This window comes from Plecotus auritus (genome assembly GCF_963455305.1).
Source record: "Plecotus auritus genome assembly, chromosome: 7".
Lineage (NCBI taxonomy): Eukaryota > Metazoa > Chordata > Mammalia > Chiroptera > Vespertilionidae > Plecotus > Plecotus auritus.
In genome coordinates this window covers 168,915,779-168,937,041 of record NC_137774.1, presented here as the reverse complement: position 1 = coordinate 168,937,041, position 21,263 = coordinate 168,915,779, and the positions used below count along the sequence as shown (strand labels likewise).

At 40.6% G+C, this 21,263-nt stretch overlaps 1 protein-coding gene across 2 annotated transcripts; it reads left to right on the top strand.

The window, feature by feature from the left end:
- The first annotated feature begins 4,285 nt into the window (after positions 1–4,285).
- Positions 4,286–20,949, top strand: RIMOC1 (RAB7A interacting MON1-CCZ1 complex subunit 1). Of its 2 annotated transcripts, none has more exons than XM_080678477.1 (7): positions 4,286–4,600; positions 5,548–5,654; positions 8,024–8,167; positions 9,222–9,353; positions 10,470–10,584; positions 16,423–16,609; positions 20,569–20,949. In XM_080678477.1, the coding sequence occupies exons 1-7, from the start codon at positions 4,501–4,503 to the stop codon at positions 20,627–20,629; spliced, it is 846 nt and encodes a 281-aa protein (XP_080534603.1). In that variant the 5' UTR covers positions 4,286–4,500; the 3' UTR covers positions 20,630–20,949. The 2 variants fall into 2 exon arrangements, with proteins under 2 accessions (XP_080534603.1, XP_080534602.1); XM_080678476.1 differs by having other exon boundaries at positions 16,423–16,705.
- The last annotated feature ends 314 nt before the right edge of the window (positions 20,950–21,263 follow it).

Genomic DNA, 21,263 nt, shown 5'->3' with positions numbered 1-21,263 from the left:
CTGTTAATTTGCATTAGGATTATTAAGATTGGTACGATTGGAACTTCTAATAATGTACTCTATCTTTAGATGTCATGTCCCCAACAAAGCACACAGCTTGGAAGCTAACTGGTGTTGCAGCAATAGTGCGTGCCTATTAGAATTGGTTTATTTGGCAGATACATCTTGCAGGTAATGTGGATAGTATTTAAAATGCTAAAGGAGTAGTAAAAGTAGTAAAACAAGTAGTAAAAGTAGTAGAAGTAGTAAAACAAGGCTGCCCATGGAATAGGGAAAAAGATGAATTACTGTGGGGAGCGGAGCAGGAGAAAGAGTTTCTTGTAAGATAAAATGAGACCAGGAAAACCTAAACGGCACAACTGTCTTTCTGTTCTGTTCCTGGATGAATTTATTCTAGAGCTTAAATTATATAGTTCTTATTATTTAAGGCCCCTCTAATTATCATGCCTTTAATTTTTCAAGCTCTTTTTACACAGATCAGCTCTTAATTACCATTCTGCCTATAGGGGTTCAGACTCCCCTCTCCTCCCTCCCCTTTCCTATGTTCTCTCCCTTCCCCTCCCCTCTCCCTCTCCCTCTCTTTCTCCAAACTCAAAAACTGGATTGCTGCCCTAGTCACTTTGGCTCAGTGGATAGAGCATCGGCCTGCAGGCTGAAGGTCCCAGGTTTGATTCTGGCCAAGGGCACATGCCGGGGTTGCGGGCTTGATCCCCAGTGGGGGCGTGCAGGAGGCAGCCAATCAATGATTCTCTTTCATCATTGATGTTTCTATCTCTCCCTCTCCCTTCCTCTCTGAAATCAATAAGAGAAATGTATTTTTAAAAACTGAATTGCCAATTGCTTTTTCAGATGAATGTAAAAAGTCACATTAGATAAAAGTTTTCTTCAGCTTGGGTTTACATAAAGACCTCTAGAAATCAGTAAGACTGAATGCTTGTCTCCCTCACCAGTGTGTTCGTCCTCTGAGTCAGTAAATGCCCTGCCATTGGCCAAGTAGCTCTTGACAGAAACCTGGAAGTTACCCTTGCTCTCTCTTTCTCCTTCACCTCTCACATCGAATCCTGTCACTAAGTGCTATTGGCTCTACTCATGTAGTGCATCAAACTGATTCACTTCTCTCCATTTCCACTGTCCCTATGACCACCTAATTGAATAAATAAATTGACCATGGCCAGAAGACAGGGTCAATTAATATGGACATGGTCAATGGGGGCCCACCTTGCCCCTGTGGGTTCATTTCCATGGTTGTGAGTGAGGTACTCACCTCAGGAGATAACCTGTGCTCTTCAGCCTCACCTTGCTCTAATTCCCCACTTCCTTCCCCTCCCCCCCCCCCCCCCCCCACACACACACAGGCACTCACACCAGCAGCAGCCTTAGGCCTTTCATTCCTGCAAACTACCTAGCTCTCCCCAAACGCAGAGTCTTCACACATGCTGTTCACGGTGCCTGCTATGCTCTTCTCCACTGTGCTGGTTCTAGACTTATTGCTTCTCAGCTCCCAATTTATTGTTATTTTTTGGCTTGTTTTGTGAAAAATCTATCTGGTCCTTTAAATGTATTTTTCCTTTGTCAGCAGACACCATGTTAAGCGTTGTCAGTAGAGGGAACTAGAGAGACACCGCAGGAGGCAAAAGGTCTTCCTGGGTCTGGTTTCCTTGCTTGGCGGCTCCTGTACGTGGGCAGCTCCTCGGGCACCAGGCTCTTTCCTGCACACATGCAGCTTCCTTGGCACCCCCTGGGCAATTGTGTCGCAGAGTGCCTCCTCGCCTGAGCAGCTTTTCCCAGCACCCTGGAGATGCAGATTTCTGGCAAGTTCCAGAGGGTGGAGTTCCAGCAAGTTCCACAGGTATAGAGTGCAGGGTCTTCCCTGTCATCCAGCCACCCACAGCCATGAGCTCTCCTTCCACGGGGTCTGGATCTCTAGCTCAAGGGTATTCCTTATGTCTGCTTTTCCTCCGTGTTACTTCTTACTAGCCAATCCATTGTGACTCCAGTCCCAGTCCCCCCACCTTATAGTTAATAATTCTTTTTATCAAATTTCCCTGTTCCAATTACACGTGGTTCCTCTCTCCTGATTGGATCCCCAGACGGATACACACCCCCACTTTCACCTGGCTAATTTTACTCATCCTTTAGGTGTTAATAATTTCTCACATCTCAAATCAAATCATATTCCTCTCCTTTTTATTCATAACATCTTCCACAATTCTAAAATTACATATTAATTTGTGTGACATCATGCCTTTGCCTCCCCCCCCCCTTGATAATAAGCTCTAGGAGGGTAGTGATCATGTTTATTTACTGATATAGTGCCAGTGCCTAGTATAGTGTCTGACCCAACAATGGTCATTAAATGAAAAGAGAAGTAAATCTTTAAGGAGGTCCTATTATATGCAAGTTTGTTGGTGGCAATTTAAAAAAATAGAACTCAATTCCTGGTCACAGGAGGGTGACAAATTTATATGAGAAAATAAGACCCACACAAAAAATATAAAGCAGTAAAGGGAAATTTCCACAAGAATGACATAAGCTATAAGTATTAGTGATTCAGAGACAACCGAAAACTTTATTTATAAAAGATTTTGTGTTTTATAAACATCCTGAGAAGTTAATTTCTTCTTAGATAATTGCATTTTATCCATTATACTAGTATATATGGGGAGGAAAGTGGAAAAAATGAGATCAGTTATTTTAGAAGGTATTTTTGGTAGATTCATAGGGAGTTGTTATTTTCTCTCAGAAGTTTTTAAAATGTAGCGTATTTTATTTTTTCTATTCATGTAGGTTTCCAAAAATAAAAATAACTAACTATAAAATTGGAGAAAACTCCTCGCATTTCTTCTTTCTAGGAAGTGTTTTTGCTGGCTTTAAACACTTTCTTTCATGTGCATTGGTAAGGGCTGGCTGTTATCTCTCTATATCCTTGGCCGGGGGCAGTCTTCTAAAGGTAGGTGATTACTTTGGCAAGATCTTGGACCAGTCACAGAATCATGTATTTTAGGATTGGGAGTGGTTAATAGTTGCATTCTGTCCAGTTTCTTCATCTGGAAATGAGGGCTGTACTGTATACTCACAGGTCCCTTCCAGCTCTCTCTGAGGACATGCACACACTTGAGCCTTCAGTTGAGCAATAATTCCCAGTGCCAAGTATGTTTCCTGCTGAAAGCTCATCATTGTTTAATGAATCAGTAGAATTGTAAATTTTATTTAAAATATACAGTGAGGTTTGACATTTTGAGGTGTCAAATGCTCATTAGTTTTGACTCCGTAGCCCACGTTGTCATATAATGCCAACTTTCCTGGCCTTCAGCTTCCTGATTAGAGTAATATATTCACAATATAACGTTGAGTTTTTGTTCAATTAGTAAACATTTTCCAGGTACGCATTCTGTACCAGGCACTGAGGACAGAATTAATACAGGATTCCTGTCCCCTATGTTTAGGGTGAATTGGAGGAGGAAACCGGTGTTACAAACATCAGTTAGAAAGGCACTGTGGTGATTCACTTATAAACCACAACACACCATTTCCCTATTTTTAGTATAAATAAATAAAAACGCTCCCTTCCATAAGAAATAAGGTAGAATGGAGATTTGTCAAGGTGTACGGTGTCAAATTGTAAAACGAAAAAACTGAGTTAAAGATTTGTTTGATCATGGGCTTGAAAACAGGGAATGCAAAATGAAAGACTAAGGGCTTTGAAACTCACAGTGGAGGATGAACTTTGCACACAGTGGGCGCTTTAGATGTATAACAATGAATCTAAACGTATAGCAGTAAGAGTGTTTGCAAATGCAAAATGTGGGTACTATTGAACGCGAGACGGTTAAAGAACTTTGAATGTCAGCTAGCCAGTGCAGATCAGAAATGAAACAAACCCCGCTGCTAAAATGAAGATTTAGAAAAGCGACACTCAACTTCCACTAGGGTTTGGAGCTCCCCACCAATTACCTCTCGGCGACTAGGATGAGCTACAAGGGGGCCATCGGGCTTTCCATTTCTGACCGGATTATAGTTAGGCAACCTCCTCACTACAAGACCAAAGTTTCCAGACTTCCCTACGGGCTCTACTGAGTACAGCTGCAGCACAGGAGAGGGAGGCGTGAGCAAGGGACCACGCACCACCTGCCCACCACCCGCCAGCCAGCTGCTGCCCACCTCCTCCCAGCACCCGGCGGAGAGAGCTGGCTTCCCATTGGCTCAGCCTGGGGGCATGGTCGTCTCCGATTGGTTTAGAGGAGGGCGGGGCAGAGGCGTGTCCCGACGGCACACCCGCCCCTAAAGTCTAGCCGCTCAGGATTATGGGAGGGAGGAGAATTCCGAGAAGGAGGAAATATCTCCGAACGACCTTCGCCTGCCCGGGTCTGCACCCCTCCGGAACCAGGGTCCCCTCCCACCCACCAGGCGGGCTCCGCCCCCACGCCGCGCCGGCGCCCAGGGATCAGGTGACCGCTGCCGGCGCCGTCACGTGCTGGGGCGCGCCCGCCTGTTGTGGCCATGGCGGCCGCAGGCTCCAGTGTGGCCAGGCGAGTGGAGGAGCTGGGGGACCTCGCTCAGGCCCACATACAGCAACTCAGTGAGGCCGCCGGCGAGGACGGTGAGGGGCGGAGGAGGGGAGGCGGGCGGACGGTGCAGAGCTGGCTGCAGCCGTGGGAGCGGGGGCTGCGGCCTGCGGGCGGCGAGCGCCCGGTGCGCGGTCAGTGTCCATCCCGCAGAACTCACATCGCCTTAAGTGAAGCTCAGGCGTTTGCGTCGGGGCTGCGTTTTTATCACCCGGGAAAAGCGCGTGCATCTCGGTCAGATCAGTGCTGCTTGCTCTGCATTGGCTCGGGGGCCCTGGGGACCCGGGCAGAATCCGAGAACAGTGTCCACGGAAGTTTACAGGTTCAAGCTGGTGACAGCACGCAGGTCCTGGTTGTGCGCGCAGGAAAGAGCTAGGCCAGTGTAACAGCAACGCTGTTATTGCTTCGTTTTCAATTTGTCTTCTTTGGGTTTCTAAGCTCAACTGTAAACAGTCTTCTACGGAAGGGCATTGCATTGGTATAGTTTACACGATTCTGTCACGCACATCACCTCGGTTCTCACAAGGGCCCTGTCAGGATTAGAACCCTTTTAAACAACAGCGGTTTCCTTAAGAAAAAAAAAAAAAAAAGTAGAGAATTGCCTCGACTTCTGATTTTAAGTCTAGCTCTCTTTCATGACTTCTCAGCTGCCTGTAGATTTTATGTATTTCTTTTTTGAGTCTTGAGCCTTTATTACAATACAGATCGGCTTCTAAATTCTTGTGGACTCACTGTCATCGTACTCAGGAAATAGTGGGACATTGACCCCAGTGACTGAATAAATAGTTGGTAAATTTGTTGAATAGGGTCTGTGATGAGATAACTCCAGTTCTAGTGAAGATTATTTGCGGAATTATTATTATTTTTTTCTTAGCGGTATGTTCTTCAAAATCCATAGAATACCCAGAAGCCAACTTTTTTTTTTGTTTAAATAACAGTCTGAAATTATGTGAAGTAATCAGCATGTTTTTATCTCTTACAGATCACTTTTTAATTCGGGCCTCTGCAGCTCTAGAAAAATTGAAACTCTTGTGTGGAGAAGAAAAAAAATGTTCAAATCCATCAAATCTACTAGAACTTTACACACAGGTACTAAGACAGGTGTGGTTTCTGACATGTTATGGGGCAAATTGCTTAATTAGAGGATCGATTCCAATGTTTAGGTCTAATAAAACCATTCTCTATTTCAAGTGTTTGGTTTTGTTCAAAAGCTGTATGTACAAAGAATACAGACTTGAAACTTTGAGGCAATATGCAATGAAGTAAAGATTTAATAGATGTGTATTGATAAGAAAAGTAAGGAATAAAATATTGCAGATAACAGAATTGCTTCCCTTTATAGGTAAGTAAGCAAAACAGGACCATGTCCAATTTCGAAGGTTTTAAAGGTTATTCAGAAGAAATGGAGGATTCTAAAGAGCCCCAGTTATCCCTGCCAACCCCCCCCCCCCCGAAAGTCTCCTTTCCTTGGGATTCTGAACATGACTCCCTCTGTTATTATCATGCAAGTCTGTAAGATTGTTCTGTTGCCCCTTTTCCCTCTTTTTCTTTTGCTTTGCTTTCAAATTCAGGCCTCTGTATGGACAAGGTCTGTTTTCTTGGTTTTCTCAAACACTGCTGAGGCAAGTTGACATTAAACATTATTTCATTACTAGAGGCCTGATGCACAAAATTCGTGCAAGCGTAGGCCTTCCTTCCTCCGGCTGCCGGCACCAGCTTCCCTCTAGCACACGGGACGCGGGCTTCCCTTGCAGCCCCGGCTTTGTCCGAAGGTCGTCCGGCAGATGTCCCGTCTAATTAGCACATTACGCTTTTATTATTATAGATAGTAACTAACATTCCTACAACATCTTATAGTTAATAGAGTGCTTCATAGGCCCTTACTTGATCCTCAGGGATAATACAGATGAGTGCTTATAGAAAGTAGAGTAATTGGTGCCTACAAAAATAGTGACGGGGAGGTAAGTATAGCATAGGAAATATAGTCAATAATATTGTGATGACTGTATGGTGCCAGTTGGGGTACTGGAAATATGTAAAGTTTATGATTAACAACTAAGCTGTACACCCCAAACCAATACATAATGAAAAGAAAAGAAACAGAAAGCAGAGTAAACTTGGTTAACCTTCCAAGTGTACATTTACAGCATTTAGATGCCTGGCACTGTGCTTTCTGTTTGGAGGAACATAAGATGGCTTCTGCCTTCAAACGTCATGGTCAAAGAGCTGTTGTAATTTGGCAGAACTAGCCCTGGCTTCCTTTCCTTTCAGAAGGCTCCCAGCTTGTGTCATTTCTTTCACACGAGAGAGTTCTAAACATCTTAATTTATTTCTAAGAATAAGGCAAAAGACCCTAGAGATGTAGATATATAGTCCCCAGGATCCCATAGATCCTCTGAATCAACAGGTCACTTTTCTTAGGATGGTCTCCTTCCTGGCTTAACCTCTATACAACATTTATCACTTAAGCAATGCTGTGTGCCAAGTAATGTTCTAAGTGCTTTACATATGTTAATTCATTTTATCTTCAAAGCAAAGAACTTTGAAAGTCATTTAGTCCAATTCATTTTACCAATGAAGAAACATAAAATTGACTTGAGGTGATTAGTGGTAGAACTGATACTAGAACACAGTTTTGTTCATCTTAGTCCAATAGGTTAAAAAAAGGGGGGGGGGGAGGGTTGGGTAGTTTTAAGGTACTTGGACAGAGCGTCCTGTATTTAAGAATGCTGGGGTCTTAGTGTTTGAATTGCATGATGTTGGTGATAGCTGCCTTTGTTGGGTGGCAGGATACGTATCCCCCAAATGTTGAATCTGCATTTGAGAAAACAAATCCTTTGAAGATTCAGTTTACAAAACTAGAGGTAGTGATCTTAACTTGATACAGCAGCCATTTAGAAAATGTCCAGAGTATATATGTATAATTAGCAAAGAATATATAATTATACTTTTCATAGTATTGTATACGATTTACTTACCTGAATTAAAATATAAAACTCCCTTTTATTTTTTGAGGGAAGGAAGGTCAGCATTAATTTAGTATTTTAGTAAAATAGCTATGAAGTTTTCCATAAAGTTCATCTTGGATTATGTTTCCAGCTAGACATTTTGCCTACTTCTCAAATTTAAACATTTATTGATTGATTTTAGAGAGAGGGAGGAAAGGAGAGAGAGAAGAAATAGAGAGGGGCATTGATTTGCTGTTCCACTTATTTATGCATTCATTTATTCGTTGGTTGATTCTTGTATGGTCCCTGACCAGGGATGGAACCCACAACCTTGGCTTATAGGGACTATGCTCTAACCAACTGAGCTATCTGGCCAGGGCCTCAAATTTAAATAGTGCTCTAGAAAATTTAAATGTCTAATAAAACATCTGTATGTATGTAAAGTTAAACTGTAAGAGTTATTCAGGTTGAAATCATTTACAGCTGTTGTTTTCTCTTACACATCATCAGGCTATTTTGGACATGACATATTTTGAGGAGAACAAGCTAGTTGATGAAGATTTCCCTGAAGACTCTTCACAGAAAGTAAAAGAGTTGATCACTTTTCTTTCAGAACCAGAAATTTTAGTTAAAGAAAATAATACGTACCCCAGCGTAAGTTTTACACTCGTGAATGATGGTGAAGCTGCTAATTCTTGCTGTATGGACTGCTGTTCAGAGTCTGTATTTTTTCTTCTTGAATATGTCTTTGTCTGTTTTAAATTAAGATTGAAGGAGGGATTATGAGAGTTTAACTCTTCAGACCAATGTCACACCTAAAGTACTATATTTTACTAAATAAGTTTCAGAATATTTTCCTGATGTAATTGTATTGTAATTACAGTGTCTGATCATTTTCTAAGCAAAGATATTTGCTATTTCTGCTCCCTTTACTTTTGCAGATACTGCATTTTTTTGAAGGTCCCGTAATTTAATTACCACATCCCTTGTCCTTTTACAGTCTTGCTCTTTCCCCAACCTCTCCCCTTCCTCCCATCCTGGATACAGGCACCCAAGGATACCGCCTTAATCCCCTGACAGTCTCTATTCTTGCTTTACAGCCTGTTGTGTGCTTGTTATGGCATCTCTATTTAGAGGATTCCAAGATTTTTATCTCCAGCCATGGCTACTTTTTCAAGGAAATAATTTCTTATCTTTAACTGCTTGCTGCTTATCTCCCCTTAGATATCTTTTGTGCTGTATGTGTTCATGAGGGGATGCTAATTGTAGAAACAAATACCCCCAAATTTTAAATGACACAACACAGTAAAAGTTGGATTGAAATTGTTTTTGTGTATATCTTTCTATTACTTTATTCTAGCAATGGTAGAAATAGGTAAGGTCTTGTTTCAAGTAACATGTAGTTCTAAAAGCTGTCTTTTAAAATCAGATTATTGAATATTTATATTTTATATACATTAGAATTTGCTACTAAAATATTTAAACCATATTTTCTAAAAATATAAGTGGAGTAGTTATTTTAATTTTCATGTAGCAATAGATGTCTGTATTTCTAATTGATTTAAAGGAAGGCATTCCTGTGTAAATAGCTAAACGAAGAGCAAATGTTGTGAAATGAGTGTTTGAATTTCTCAGTATTTTGAAATTTAACTTGGATTTTTGCAGACATCAAATTTCTCTTCTTAGCTATGTCTCTGTTGTGTTTCAGCACTGCGATTTACTTGGGGACGAACTCTTGGAATGTCTCTCTTGGCGACGAGGAGCCCTACTTTATATGTATTGTCATTCTCTGACCAAAAGGAGAGAGTGGCTCATGAGAAAATCTGGTTTGCTTAAAGAGGTAAAAAGGCATTCCTCACTCCTTTTTCATTGTTGACATTTATAGGTTCCTAAAAGCTGTCTTTGATATGGTGTACAGACTATTGGAACAGAGGGGCCTTCATTCCACGTCTTTTGCTTACTAGCTGTGTAATTGTAAACAAACTGGACTTACTGTGGAGATTAAATGAGATAACATGTGAAAGCTCTTTGCTTACTGGAAAGTTCTATAAGTTCATGATTTTTTTTGTTTTTGTTTTTTTAATATAAGGTAGTTAACATACATGAATTTTTAAGCATAGTTTTTGGCCTGAAGAAAACACGTGGTTATGAGCCTCTCTGTCAGCAGATCACTCCTGAAGAACCCACGTGACCCTGCTGCTAGAAAACTGGCTCTGATTTGGTTTGACTCTCTGACCAAATCAATAAATCTCAAGACGGTCTTAGTATTGTGTCACTAGGGAGTCTAACTGGGGTTGATTGTACACATGGTTCATGGGGGCTGGAAATGAGAGGTCACCCTTTTAGGTGTAAAAGTTTGAGCATACCATTTCTAAATTATCGTAAGTACATACATATTTTTAATAAATTGTTGAATACATCATTTTTTAAAAATATATTTATTTTTATTGATTTCAAAGAGGAAGGGAGAGAGAGAGATAGAAACATCAATGATGAGAGCGAATCCATTGGCTGCCTCCTGCACACTCCCTACTGGTTATCGAGCTCACAACCTGGGCATGTGCCCATGACTGGAATCGAACCTTAGACCCTTCAGTCTGCAGGCCGACGCTCTATCCACTGAGCCAAACCAGCTAGGTCTGTTGAACACATCTTTATCCTTTTCTTCCTCTGAGAACATTTTTGACAAGTATGTTACTGAATCTTGTGTTCTTGGTTAATGATTTTTTTTTCTTCCATACTCATCACTGGAGCATTTCGAGGATGACACTTTAGAATATATATTATAAAACTTTTGAGGTAATGGATCCTTAGACTATTGAAATGTAATAGCAATAAGACCTAGCTATATATTAGCCCATTTTTCTTGAGTAAAGAATGGGAAAAAATTAACATTTGAAGTTTCTATAGCTTTGCATATAATACTTTCATTTCTTTGGCTTTGACTTTCATTTAGTACCTTGTTGATGGAATCAGTTACTTGCTACAGATGCTAAATTATCGGTGTCCTACCCAATTAGATGAAGGAGTTTCTTTCCAAGACCTAGACACAGCTAAGTTACTGAGTGAAGGTAATGTGATCTCTTTTTGAAGTTTTTGTTTTTAAAGTTTTTTAAAAATTTAAGAACTTTATCATATTTTACTCTGATTTAAGTAAATTTCAAGTTACTTCATAGACAAAAATAATAAAATGGCTTCTAAAAATTCAGAGATCTCATGTAATATAGAAAAATATTGCTAACCTCTGTTTTGTCATTTTGGGAGTGTTATATATCATGTTACATTTTACATCCTGCCATAGCCCTGATCAGCAACTAGGTTTCACTGCTTATAACAGAAATTGGAAGTAACTTTGAAACAAGATAGAACTGGACTGCTCTTGCACATAAAAAAGACCCAGAGCTGGTTATGTTGGCTTCCTGGTGTCATCAGGTTCCTGTGTTTTTCCTTCATCATCTTGAGAATCAGAGTTCTTCAGCTTCAGCGGGAGGCCCTGTGTATAGAATACAGTGTGAGCAGTACTTCCCAGTGCTGTGCAGCATGCATCCCTGTGAGGATACTGCTGGCGTTCTGTGTGCCCCAGCATGCCCCTGGAGCGCCTCCATCTCACCTGTGTTTCAGTCTGCAGGGATGGCAAAAGATGTGTCTTTCACCCAAGTCCACTCCTTTGGAGCATCACTTTTACCTGCATTTCACTGGCCAGAGTTGAATCACATGGATTCATGTAACTACAAGGGAACCTGGAAAGTATAGTCCTTTTCTGGTTGGTACATTGCCATCCCAAATAAAATTAAGTCTCTTTACTAAGAAAGAAAGGGAGAATGAATGAATATTGGGTGGCAACTATTAGTTTCTGCCACGAACATCTATGCACTGAAAAATGTGAAGAATTGGATATAGAGAATCATCTGGGTTTTAGAATGAAGTGCAGGAGGAAGAACCACTTATTTTTACCATCTCTTTTTACAAATGGAGGAACTGAGGCCCTGATAAACCAGATAGACCTGTTCGTAGTCATGTAGCTGGCAAGTGATGTGCAAGTCATGTGGCTGGCAAGTGTAAACTTGCTTTTATACTTGATCTGGAATTTTGATGGGGAAAAATCAAATATGGGGAAAAGAAAACTTCTTAGCAAATATTCTGTATTTTCACTTTATATATATTTTTTAATTCTCCTTTGTTAGTTTCTGTAGGCTTTTTCTATTTAAAAAATTGCATAGAAAAAACATGATATAAGTGTCATTAATATACGACTGGCTGGTGGTATCCAAAAACTTTTAATTTCAGTTAATTCAGGCAAATAGCCTGTCCTGAAGAAGCTTTATTGTGAATACAAAGTGCTCCTTCAGTAGACATTTTGACAGACATGGGGTGTTTTGATTTACTTATGGGAAGTACTTATTCCAGATAACTAGGGCACTGATTAGCTGCATTCAAAATGGCTTTTTAAAAAATCTTATGATCCATTCGCATGGATTAATTTAAAAGAAAAAGTAGGGTTGGGCACTAAAGCCTATTTAGAACCAAAGAAAGTGGCACAAGCCATCTATTTCCCTACTCCCATTTGTAGCCACAAGGTAAGATACTCTCATGACCTAAACTTTTTCTTCAAAATGCAGGTGTTACTGGTGTCTGCTCTTTTTTTAAAAAATTTAATTTATAGGGGACACTGGTTAAAAAGATTATATGGGTTTCAGGTGCATAATTCTACAACACATCTGTAACCCTGTGTTGTGTGTTCACCACCTCAAGTCAAGTACTGGTGTCTTCTCTTAGATCAGCCGTGGGCAAACTACGGCCCGCAGGCCGGATTCGGCCTGTTCGGCTGTTCTATCTGGCCCGTGGAGCCGAAAGAGCAGAGGGTTCTCTTGCTCTCCCCTCCGCTCCTTTACTTTGAATTTATATTAGTTCACACAAACACTCCATGCTTTTGTTCCGGCCCTCCGGTCCAGTTTAAGAACCCATTGTGGCCCTCCAGTCCAAAAGTTTGCCCACCCCTGTCTTAGATCATCTTTTGCTCTTGCCTCTGGCTTCTATTTTTATCTATAACAGGAATCAGCAGAGACAGAGAAGTCACTTTTTTTCCAGAAACAAAGAAAACTATATTATGGCCATATTGGATTTGTCACAGTGCTTGGTTCTCATGCTGTTGGCTTCTTGTTCTCTTCTAAAGCTGTTTGCTCCTCTATAATTCCTCTCTCAAGATAACCAGAAACCCGCAAGCCTACTTTTTATAGGCTAAATTACTCCGGAGACCCTGTCAGAGACATTTAATTATCTTTTCATTTTTTTGTTAGCCAATATAAAACATAATTCTGAAAAATCCTCAATACTCATTAGGGAGAAAAGTTCTATATGAGTCATCAGAATATTTTTATGGGCAGATCTTAATGATAATTTACCTAATTTTAGGTAAAACAGTTTATACTTAGTAAGATTTTTTTTCTTTTTCCAAAGTAAGATAATCATACAGTGCTTTGAACATTACCTATATGTCATTAAGTTTTCAGTTTTTAAAAATGACCAAGTGATGTATTCAGTAAACCTCATTACCTCATCTCTGAGCCTCATTCCTCTGCATGTCCTCATAAAAATAGCCTTGTTAGAATAACCCTGGAGTTAAGTAGATTAAATCAAATACTGTTGAGCTTTGCAAACCCTTGGTTTATGCTTTTATGCCACTGAGGACCACCTTTGCTTAACCAAGAAACTGGACTTCAGATCCTCTGAACTGGCATTGCTGATTGCCAGGGCAGCTTGCTAAAAACACAAACTTCTGCCGAAACCGGTTTGGCTGAGTGGTAGAGCGTCAGCCTGCGGACTGAAGGGTCCCAGGTTCGATTCTGGGCAAGGGCATGTACCTTGGTTTGGGCATGTCCCCAGTGGGGGGTGTGCAGGAGGCAGCTGATCGATGTTTCTCTCTCATCGATGTTTCTGGCTCTCTATCCCTCTCCCTTCCTCTCTGTAAAAAATCAATAAAATATTAAAAAAACAAAACAAACAAAAAAAAACACAAACTTCTGTGTGCCACCCGCAGGTTCTGATTCAGTATTTGGGGTCCAGCTCACATAACTATGATGCAGTCAGATTGAGACCTCACTGCTCCTAGGGGTGCCAATTTGCTACCTTTTTAATGTGACAGTCTCCTTTCTGCCCTCACTCACTTATTCTCCCTCTCCCGCTCTATTCCCCACTATCACGTATGTTCACTGTGCAGGCAAGTGAAGTAGTTTATCTAAAAACAATAGGCTATAGTTACAAAGTAGTAGATTCCTTGAGGCAGTAGAGAGGTAGAAAGTGCCTAATTTTTTCATTGTTCATCATTTTAATGCAGGATATTTTAATGCAGTAGTTTAGCATAGCCCACAGCATCAGTATCACCCTACGTCCTAGGGCTTTGTTAAAAATGCAAATTCATAGACCCAACTCCATACCTGAACCTGACACTCTGGAGGTGGGGGCCCAGCAATCAGCATTTTAGCACATCTCTCTGTAATTCTAAAGCAGGCTAAAGTTTAAGGACCTCTCTTTGTCTTACAGCCATTCATTCGGTCCCTAGTAAAATCTTCCTGCAGGATATCTGTGTCCTAAGTTCAGCAGTCACTCCTTGTTAACATAAAGAATGAGGTTCACTTGGAGTTGGACATAAATGGGATCCCAGTTCTCACCCTACCCAGGTGGCTTCACTTTCTGGGATATACTTCGGCTCCGCCTCCCCAAGCTGCAGCCTGCTTTATGTTCAACCTTCCCTCCATTTCGGTTTCTACCTCCTTTCTTTCCTCCACCGATTTTTTTATGCCTTTTTTATACCACTGAGGACCACCCCATTAATTTTAGGAATAATTAAGCAAAGTGTAGGATTACAGAAATAAAAAGGCTATGCATTCAGTGAAATGCTGAATCTAATACAAAATATAATTCTGAATAACATCTAATGCTGCCCTAACCGGTTTGGCTCAGTGAATAGAGCGTCTGCCTGTGGACTGAAGGGTCCCAGGTTCGATTCCGGTCAAGGGCATGTACCTTGGTTGCGGGCACATCCCCAGTAGGGGGTGTTGCAGGAGGCAGCTGATCGATGTTTCCCTCTCATCGATGTTTCTTACTCTCTATCCCTCTCCCTTACTCTCTGTAAAAAAAGCAATAAAATATATTTAAAAACAAAACAAAACATCTTCAGCTTTTTCTCTGAGGTTTATGGTATTTTAAGTATGAAGGAATAAAGTAAAATGATTATATGTAATATGTATTGTACTTATTAAGTGAATATTGTTTTATACACAGAAAGTTTAATAACATAGTGTTATATTTTCATGAATGCAAGCCTCAGATTCTGCTCTTAAATGATCATTTCTTTTATTGCTATAACAGTTTAATGAGTCAGCTCTTCAGCTAAACCGTTCCTTCTCTTGCTACTGTTTATAAGAAGGATTTGAGGGGAAGTGAAGGGGATAGCTCTAGGGACAAATTCTCAGACTATGAAAAGCTTGCAATGGAGTCAAGATGATAGAAACTGTAACGGTTTGGAAAGTTGAATTTTTCTTCTATTTTTGTGTCTTTAGTACCATCATAATCCTTTCTGATGTGTCATATTAGGTGAGCAACTGAGATTACGATGCTCATTTATTTGAGGTAGACTTTTCTGATCACACAAGTACCTGTACATTAGAATAAAAACATTATTTTAAGAAGGTAACTAGTCATATAGTTTATACCGTAGTCAGTTATTTATTCATATTTTTTATTCCAAGTCTATTCCTTTTTCTACCAAATTAATATACTTTGTGTGCCACAAATGTTTAATTATATAATTGCCTTATTTTATAATAAGATTGCTTTAACTTTTGATGAAATCCTGCATGTATTCCCTTTTCCTGGGGACATAAAGCGTCTTAGATATAATTAAACATCTTTGATAATTTAGAATTAAATGCCCTCTCAGGCTCATGTTTCTTCAAAATACATTTATTTTATTTTTTCTATATTTTTATTGATTTCAGAGAGGAAGGGAGAAGGAGAGAGAGAGATAGAAACATCAATGATGCGAGAGAATCACTGATCGGCTGTCTTCTGCATGTCCCCTACTGGGGATCCAACCTGCAACCCCGGGCATGTGCCCTTGACCTGAATTGAACCTGGGACCCTTCAGTCTGCATGCCGACGCTCTATCCACTGAGCCAAACCAGCTAGGGCTAAAATACATTTTTATTGATTTCAAAGAGGAAGGGAGAGGGATAGAAAGACAGAAACATCGATGAGAGAAAATCATTGATTAGCTGCCTCCTGCACACCCCCTACTAGGGATGAAGCCTGCAATCCAGACATGTAACCCAACCAGGAATCGAATCGTGACCTCCTGGTTCATAGGTTGACGCTCAACCACTGAGCCACGCTGGCTGGGCTCAGGGGTCATGTTTATGCATGGTAACTTCTGTAGACTCCTGTAGAAATGTAGGAGTTGTAGTGTACTTGACTGGAACTGTAATATTGATTCTAGAGTACATCCTAAATTCAAAGTTGTTTTCCTGGTGGCCTTCAGGGAGACTCTGAATACTCTGAAGTTGTGTGTAGAATTTTGGGCGTATGTTCCAGGAGAGGTTCCATTGATTAGATTCTCAAAGAGGCCTTAAAGAGGATTCCAAAAAGGTTAAGAACACACTGACCTAGGTGATCTGTTTTTAAAAATTTTCTGACAGTACTCTTTTTTTTGGGGGGGCTGGGGGAAGGGTTCTCCTATTTATAGATAAAATAAAAATAGAGTGCCAATTAAATGAGGATCACATTAGTGATATTTGGCTTTTCTAAATGAAAAGGAAAAATGATGACATAAAAGGAATTTGTTAGAGTTTTATTAATCAGTTTCTTTTTTAAAGTTTTAAATTCTAATCTCTCAACCTGAATGACTTTCCTAGGAATATTCAGTGACATTCACTTGCTGGCTATGATGTACAGTGGAGAAATGTGTTACTGGGGATTGAAGTATTGTGCAGATCAGCAGCCAGAAAACCAGGACGTGGACACTGGTGTTACTGGAGCAAGCTACACTACACACAGAGAGCCCTTGGATTTCCGAGAAGTAGGAGAAAAAATTTTGAAAAAGTATGTATCTGTGTGCGAAGGACCCCTGAAAGAACAAGAATGGAATACAACAAATGCAAAACAAATTTTAAACTTCTTTCAGCATCGCTCTAACTCGTAAGTTTAGTCCTTTTCAAACAGAAAACCAGAAAGACCCATGAAATGGAAACGTTCCAGAAAAGAAGATATATTGACACTAAGAATGTCACACTACATAGAGATGCCCAGCGTGGTTCCCTTTTTAAAATGCCATCACCGTAGTTCATTATATATTCTTAACTCTGTGAGGGAACAATTCTCTCATTGCTAAAATGGCATGTATGTTACCCTAACTCAGCCTGAACTACAGATATCCTGTAACTAATATTAAGGAAGAATCTAATTTAGCTGTACAAAGATTTTTTTCTGTTACTTCAGATTATTATTATTATTATTATTACTTTAGAGAGAAAGAGAAATGTCAATATGAGAGAAAATCTATTGGTTGCCCCCAGCCAGAGAGCAAGCCTGAACCTGGCTGGGTATGTGCCCTGATGGGGAATTGAACCCTCCACCTTTTGGTGTACAGGATGACGCGCCAACCAACTGAGCTTCAGGTTATTTTTTTTTATTGTGGTAAATTGTAACATAAAATTGACCATTTTAACTATTTTTAGGTCTGTTTATCTTGAAATTTGCTGTGCTTCAAAAGTTGAAGTCAAGTCACCTCATTGTTTTGGATGTATGCTACGCATATAGAAATGGGCAAAATTATGATGAATATTCAGATTCCTTTGCCAGAATAAGATAAATAATGAAAGGCTTCACAAAAGAACTGTTGTTTAATTATTTTACCATGTACTACAAATGGCATTTAAGTGTTTTATCCCTCCTATTAGGCATTTTATAAAAAGTTAAGATGATTTTCTTATCTTGTTTAAAAGAATATGCATGGTTTACCAAGTGAGTAATAAGGATAAAAACCAAGTTAGGTTACTGTTAGCTCACATGTCTTTAGGGCACATCTTTTCCTATGTATTGACATTCCTGTATGTTTCTGTCTTTAATAGTAGGGTGAGTGAGAAAGGCAGGGAGCTTAACTGCTGTCTTGCTCAGTCTGTCTACCTCTACACCAGGACTTCACACATTCCCCAGCTTACTCCATGGCCACACCTGAATGTCACCATCCTGAGTTTCTCTTTCTGAAATCTTAAATTTTAGTCATTGATGATAATTCTCATCTGCCTAGCTGTTCCACCTCTTTGTTTATTGACTTTTTTCTCCTTTACTTACTCCGCAGCCGCCTCCTCTTGACTGCCACCTTTTCTCCTAAACTATCAGCCCCTTTCAGATGTTCTCCCTTCCCTATCCAGCCTCCGCTTTGGGGGAACCGAATGACGTGCTCTCTACAGTCCCTTCAAATTCGTGTTCCCCTTGGCCTTTACCCTCATCATTCTGTGAGCCCTCAACATTGAATCAATTCTGTCGTCCACCTTTTCTGGATGCTGAGTTCCCTGCAAAGTACAGGCAGCCCTTCACACTGGAACTCCTTTACATGTCTCAGCCTCAGCTTCAGAGGAGCTCTCAGTGTGAGCCTTGTGTCTGTGACCAGTGTGGCCCCTCTCTCTGCCCCACTGAGGCTGATCCAAACCACCACGTTTCCTCTGTCCCCTCCCCTAACACATGGCTAGCTCCTGTCTTACAGAAAAAAGACTACGAGGAGGTCAGTTTTTATTTACCAGCTTTGCCCGACTCATTCCCACCCCTCTTTTTTTTTTTTAAAACATTTTTATTGACTTTTTTACAGAGAGGGATAGAAACATTGATCAGCTGCCTCCTGCACACCTCCTAGAGGGTTGTGCCTGCAACCAAGGTACATGCCCTTGACCGGAATCGAACCTGGGACCCTTCAGTCTGCAGGCCGATGCTCTATCCATTGAGCCAAACCGCTTAGGGCATCCCATCCCTCTTTTTAGAGGAAAAGAGGAGCCTGCTCCCTCTTGAAGACCCATCTCCACCTGTCCTGTCTGCCATCTTCCTTGTTTCCCCTGCAGCTGCTCTCTGGGCCTACCCTTGCAGCGTTGATCTGCCCTAGAGCTCACCCTCTTTCTCTCCCCCTTCTCTCCCTCTTCCTTCCGTCTTCCTGCTTTTCTTTTTACTGATTCTCTACACTCTTCCTACGTGATGCCCTTCAGAGCCTGGCTCTTGTTGCTCCTGGAATCTCGTGGTCCCATGTGATCACAGGAATCCACTGCTTGACTGTTGTTTTCCTTCTGATTGGTGAACTTCGTATTTTAAACATTTATCTTTGTACATAATACTTAACACATCTTAGGCCATTTGTAAAATGTTTTGCATTAATAAGAGGCATGATTCTAAGTGCCGAGCTCTGCACAAAAGGGTGGCTGCTGGGATTCCACACTGCCATGCCCTCTACCTACACCAGTGTTGACAAGGCAAATCGCTCCTCAGAGGAGTCAAGTGTTATAAGAGTTAGAGCCTGAGAAAACCAGAGAACTTTCTCTTCAAAAGCTGGGAGCTTCCATTTTGCCTTCATGACCTTGTGAACCACGTGGGTCTCACTGCTGCTGCAGTTATGAGGGTGCTTTAGGGTGCTTTTTACTGAGTCTACCCCACACACAACTGGAGGATAATTTTCCATCCCCCACACAACTGGAGGATAATTTGTATGCCATGACAGTTATAACACTTTTTACTCTAGTGTATTACAAAACACTGATCACGTTTTTGTATGTTAAAGCCTGCTAAGTAAATTCTGTTTCATTTAGAATGAAGTCACTTCAAGGTACCAAATATTCCACATTAGGAAGGTACTGTAATTTACGCATCAACGTTTATGTGCCTTCTGCATGCCACGTTTTGTCCTGGCACTGAGGAGATGGAGCTTTGTAAAACACTCTTTCAAAGTTTGTATTCCTGTGAAGGAAGTTGACACCTTTTAAGAAATAAATGGGTAGCATGTTAAGTGATGAGGGCTGTGAAGAGGAAAGCAGGGTCAGGGGCTAGTGTGACTCGGAGAGGAGTGCTATTTGTAGGGTGGTTGGGAAGGCATCACCAAGCACCCATCTACTTTAGCATTTGTGTCTTCAGTTTCCACACCTTTGATTAAATGCCTTGAACATTCAGTCCGTTTATAAAGCTCTTCTTTCTGATGGAAGTTCTGATACTGCAATAGGAAGGGAGTCACTGCGTGTGACCTTGTCATTTTATTACATCTACTAGAGGCCCATTGCACGAAGATACGTGCAATAGGCCTTCCTTCCCCTGGCTGCCGGCACCGGTTTTCCTCCGGCACCCGGGACCCAGGCCTTTGCTCCGGCCACAGCGGAGAAGCCAAGCCTCTTCAGTCTTCAGTCTTCACTCCGCGCCTGCGTATACAAATTAACCCACCATCTTTGTTGGGTTAATTTGCATAGCGTCACAGAGGTATGGTCAATTTGCATATTTCTCTTTTATTAGTGTAGATAGGCTGCTCTCCAGTGTGGGCTTGACCAATGCGTGAGCGATGACCTGAAGGCCTGGTGCATCTTTTACACTTAGGGTTTCTACTTTGGGTTCTCTGATATTTACTGGAACTTAAACTCTGTTAATGGATTTTTCATAATTCTTATATTTCTATAGTTCTTTTCCTATATGAATTTTCATATGTAAACTAGGCTTTGAGATTTAAAGGCCTGTCCACCTTGCTGCATTTATAGCGTTTCTGGCTACTGTGAATTGTTTCATGCTGATTAAGGTGCAAATCATGACTAAAGACTTTCCCTTACTCCTTTGCATACCATAGAGTGAGGTGGGAGCCATGGCTAAAACCCGACAATAACATTCCTTCCTTTACAATCCACTGTGAATCCTGTGGTGTTCATTAAAGTGGGAGATGTGTCTGAAGCATTCTCAGATTAATTTTAATGGCATTTTAAAAACCCACAGCTGGTTGACATGTGCGTTTTAGTTTGCTTATCACTTCTCTCTCTACCTTTCAGGGTTCCTTTTTCTGGCTCACATAAGGATACACCATCTGCCACAGAATCCAGGATTCTGTAGTTCTCCAGTATCACTTGTACTATTATTTTTTGAAGATCTAATTGGCTTTATTAACAGATTCATGAACTGGGGAGTATTCCATCTAGGAACTAGAAGGGTGCTCCTTTTTTTGTATTATTTTTTAGCACAATATGAGATATATTATGAAAGTATTACATTAGAATAATTTTAATGTAGCCACAATTAAAGTATGTGTTGTATATTCATGCTGGTGTTCTTTGTTGTTATTGTTTGTTTCCTACTTCCAGTTAAAACTTCCAAGTAAAATGTTTTAGAGCATATGAATTTTTAAGAAAAAATTAAACCATGTTCCCACATTCGCATCTTGTTCTTTGTTTTCTTCTATATCTGGGTGTTGTATGAAAATGAAACTTTTATCATCTCAGTTTACTATTGAGGTCTGAATATTATTTTTTCTGGTCCTAATAACATTCAGACAGAAATAAAAGTTCTGGTGCCAGAGGCCTGAGGTTGAATTCCAGCCCTGCCATTTCTTAGCTGTGTGACTACATAAATTAGTTAGCCTTTCGATGCCTTAATATCTTATTTAACACAGGAATAATAATAGAACCTCACAGGTTACTGAAGATTAATGCTCAGTGTCTAGCACATGGCAAGAGCTCAGTTAGTTATT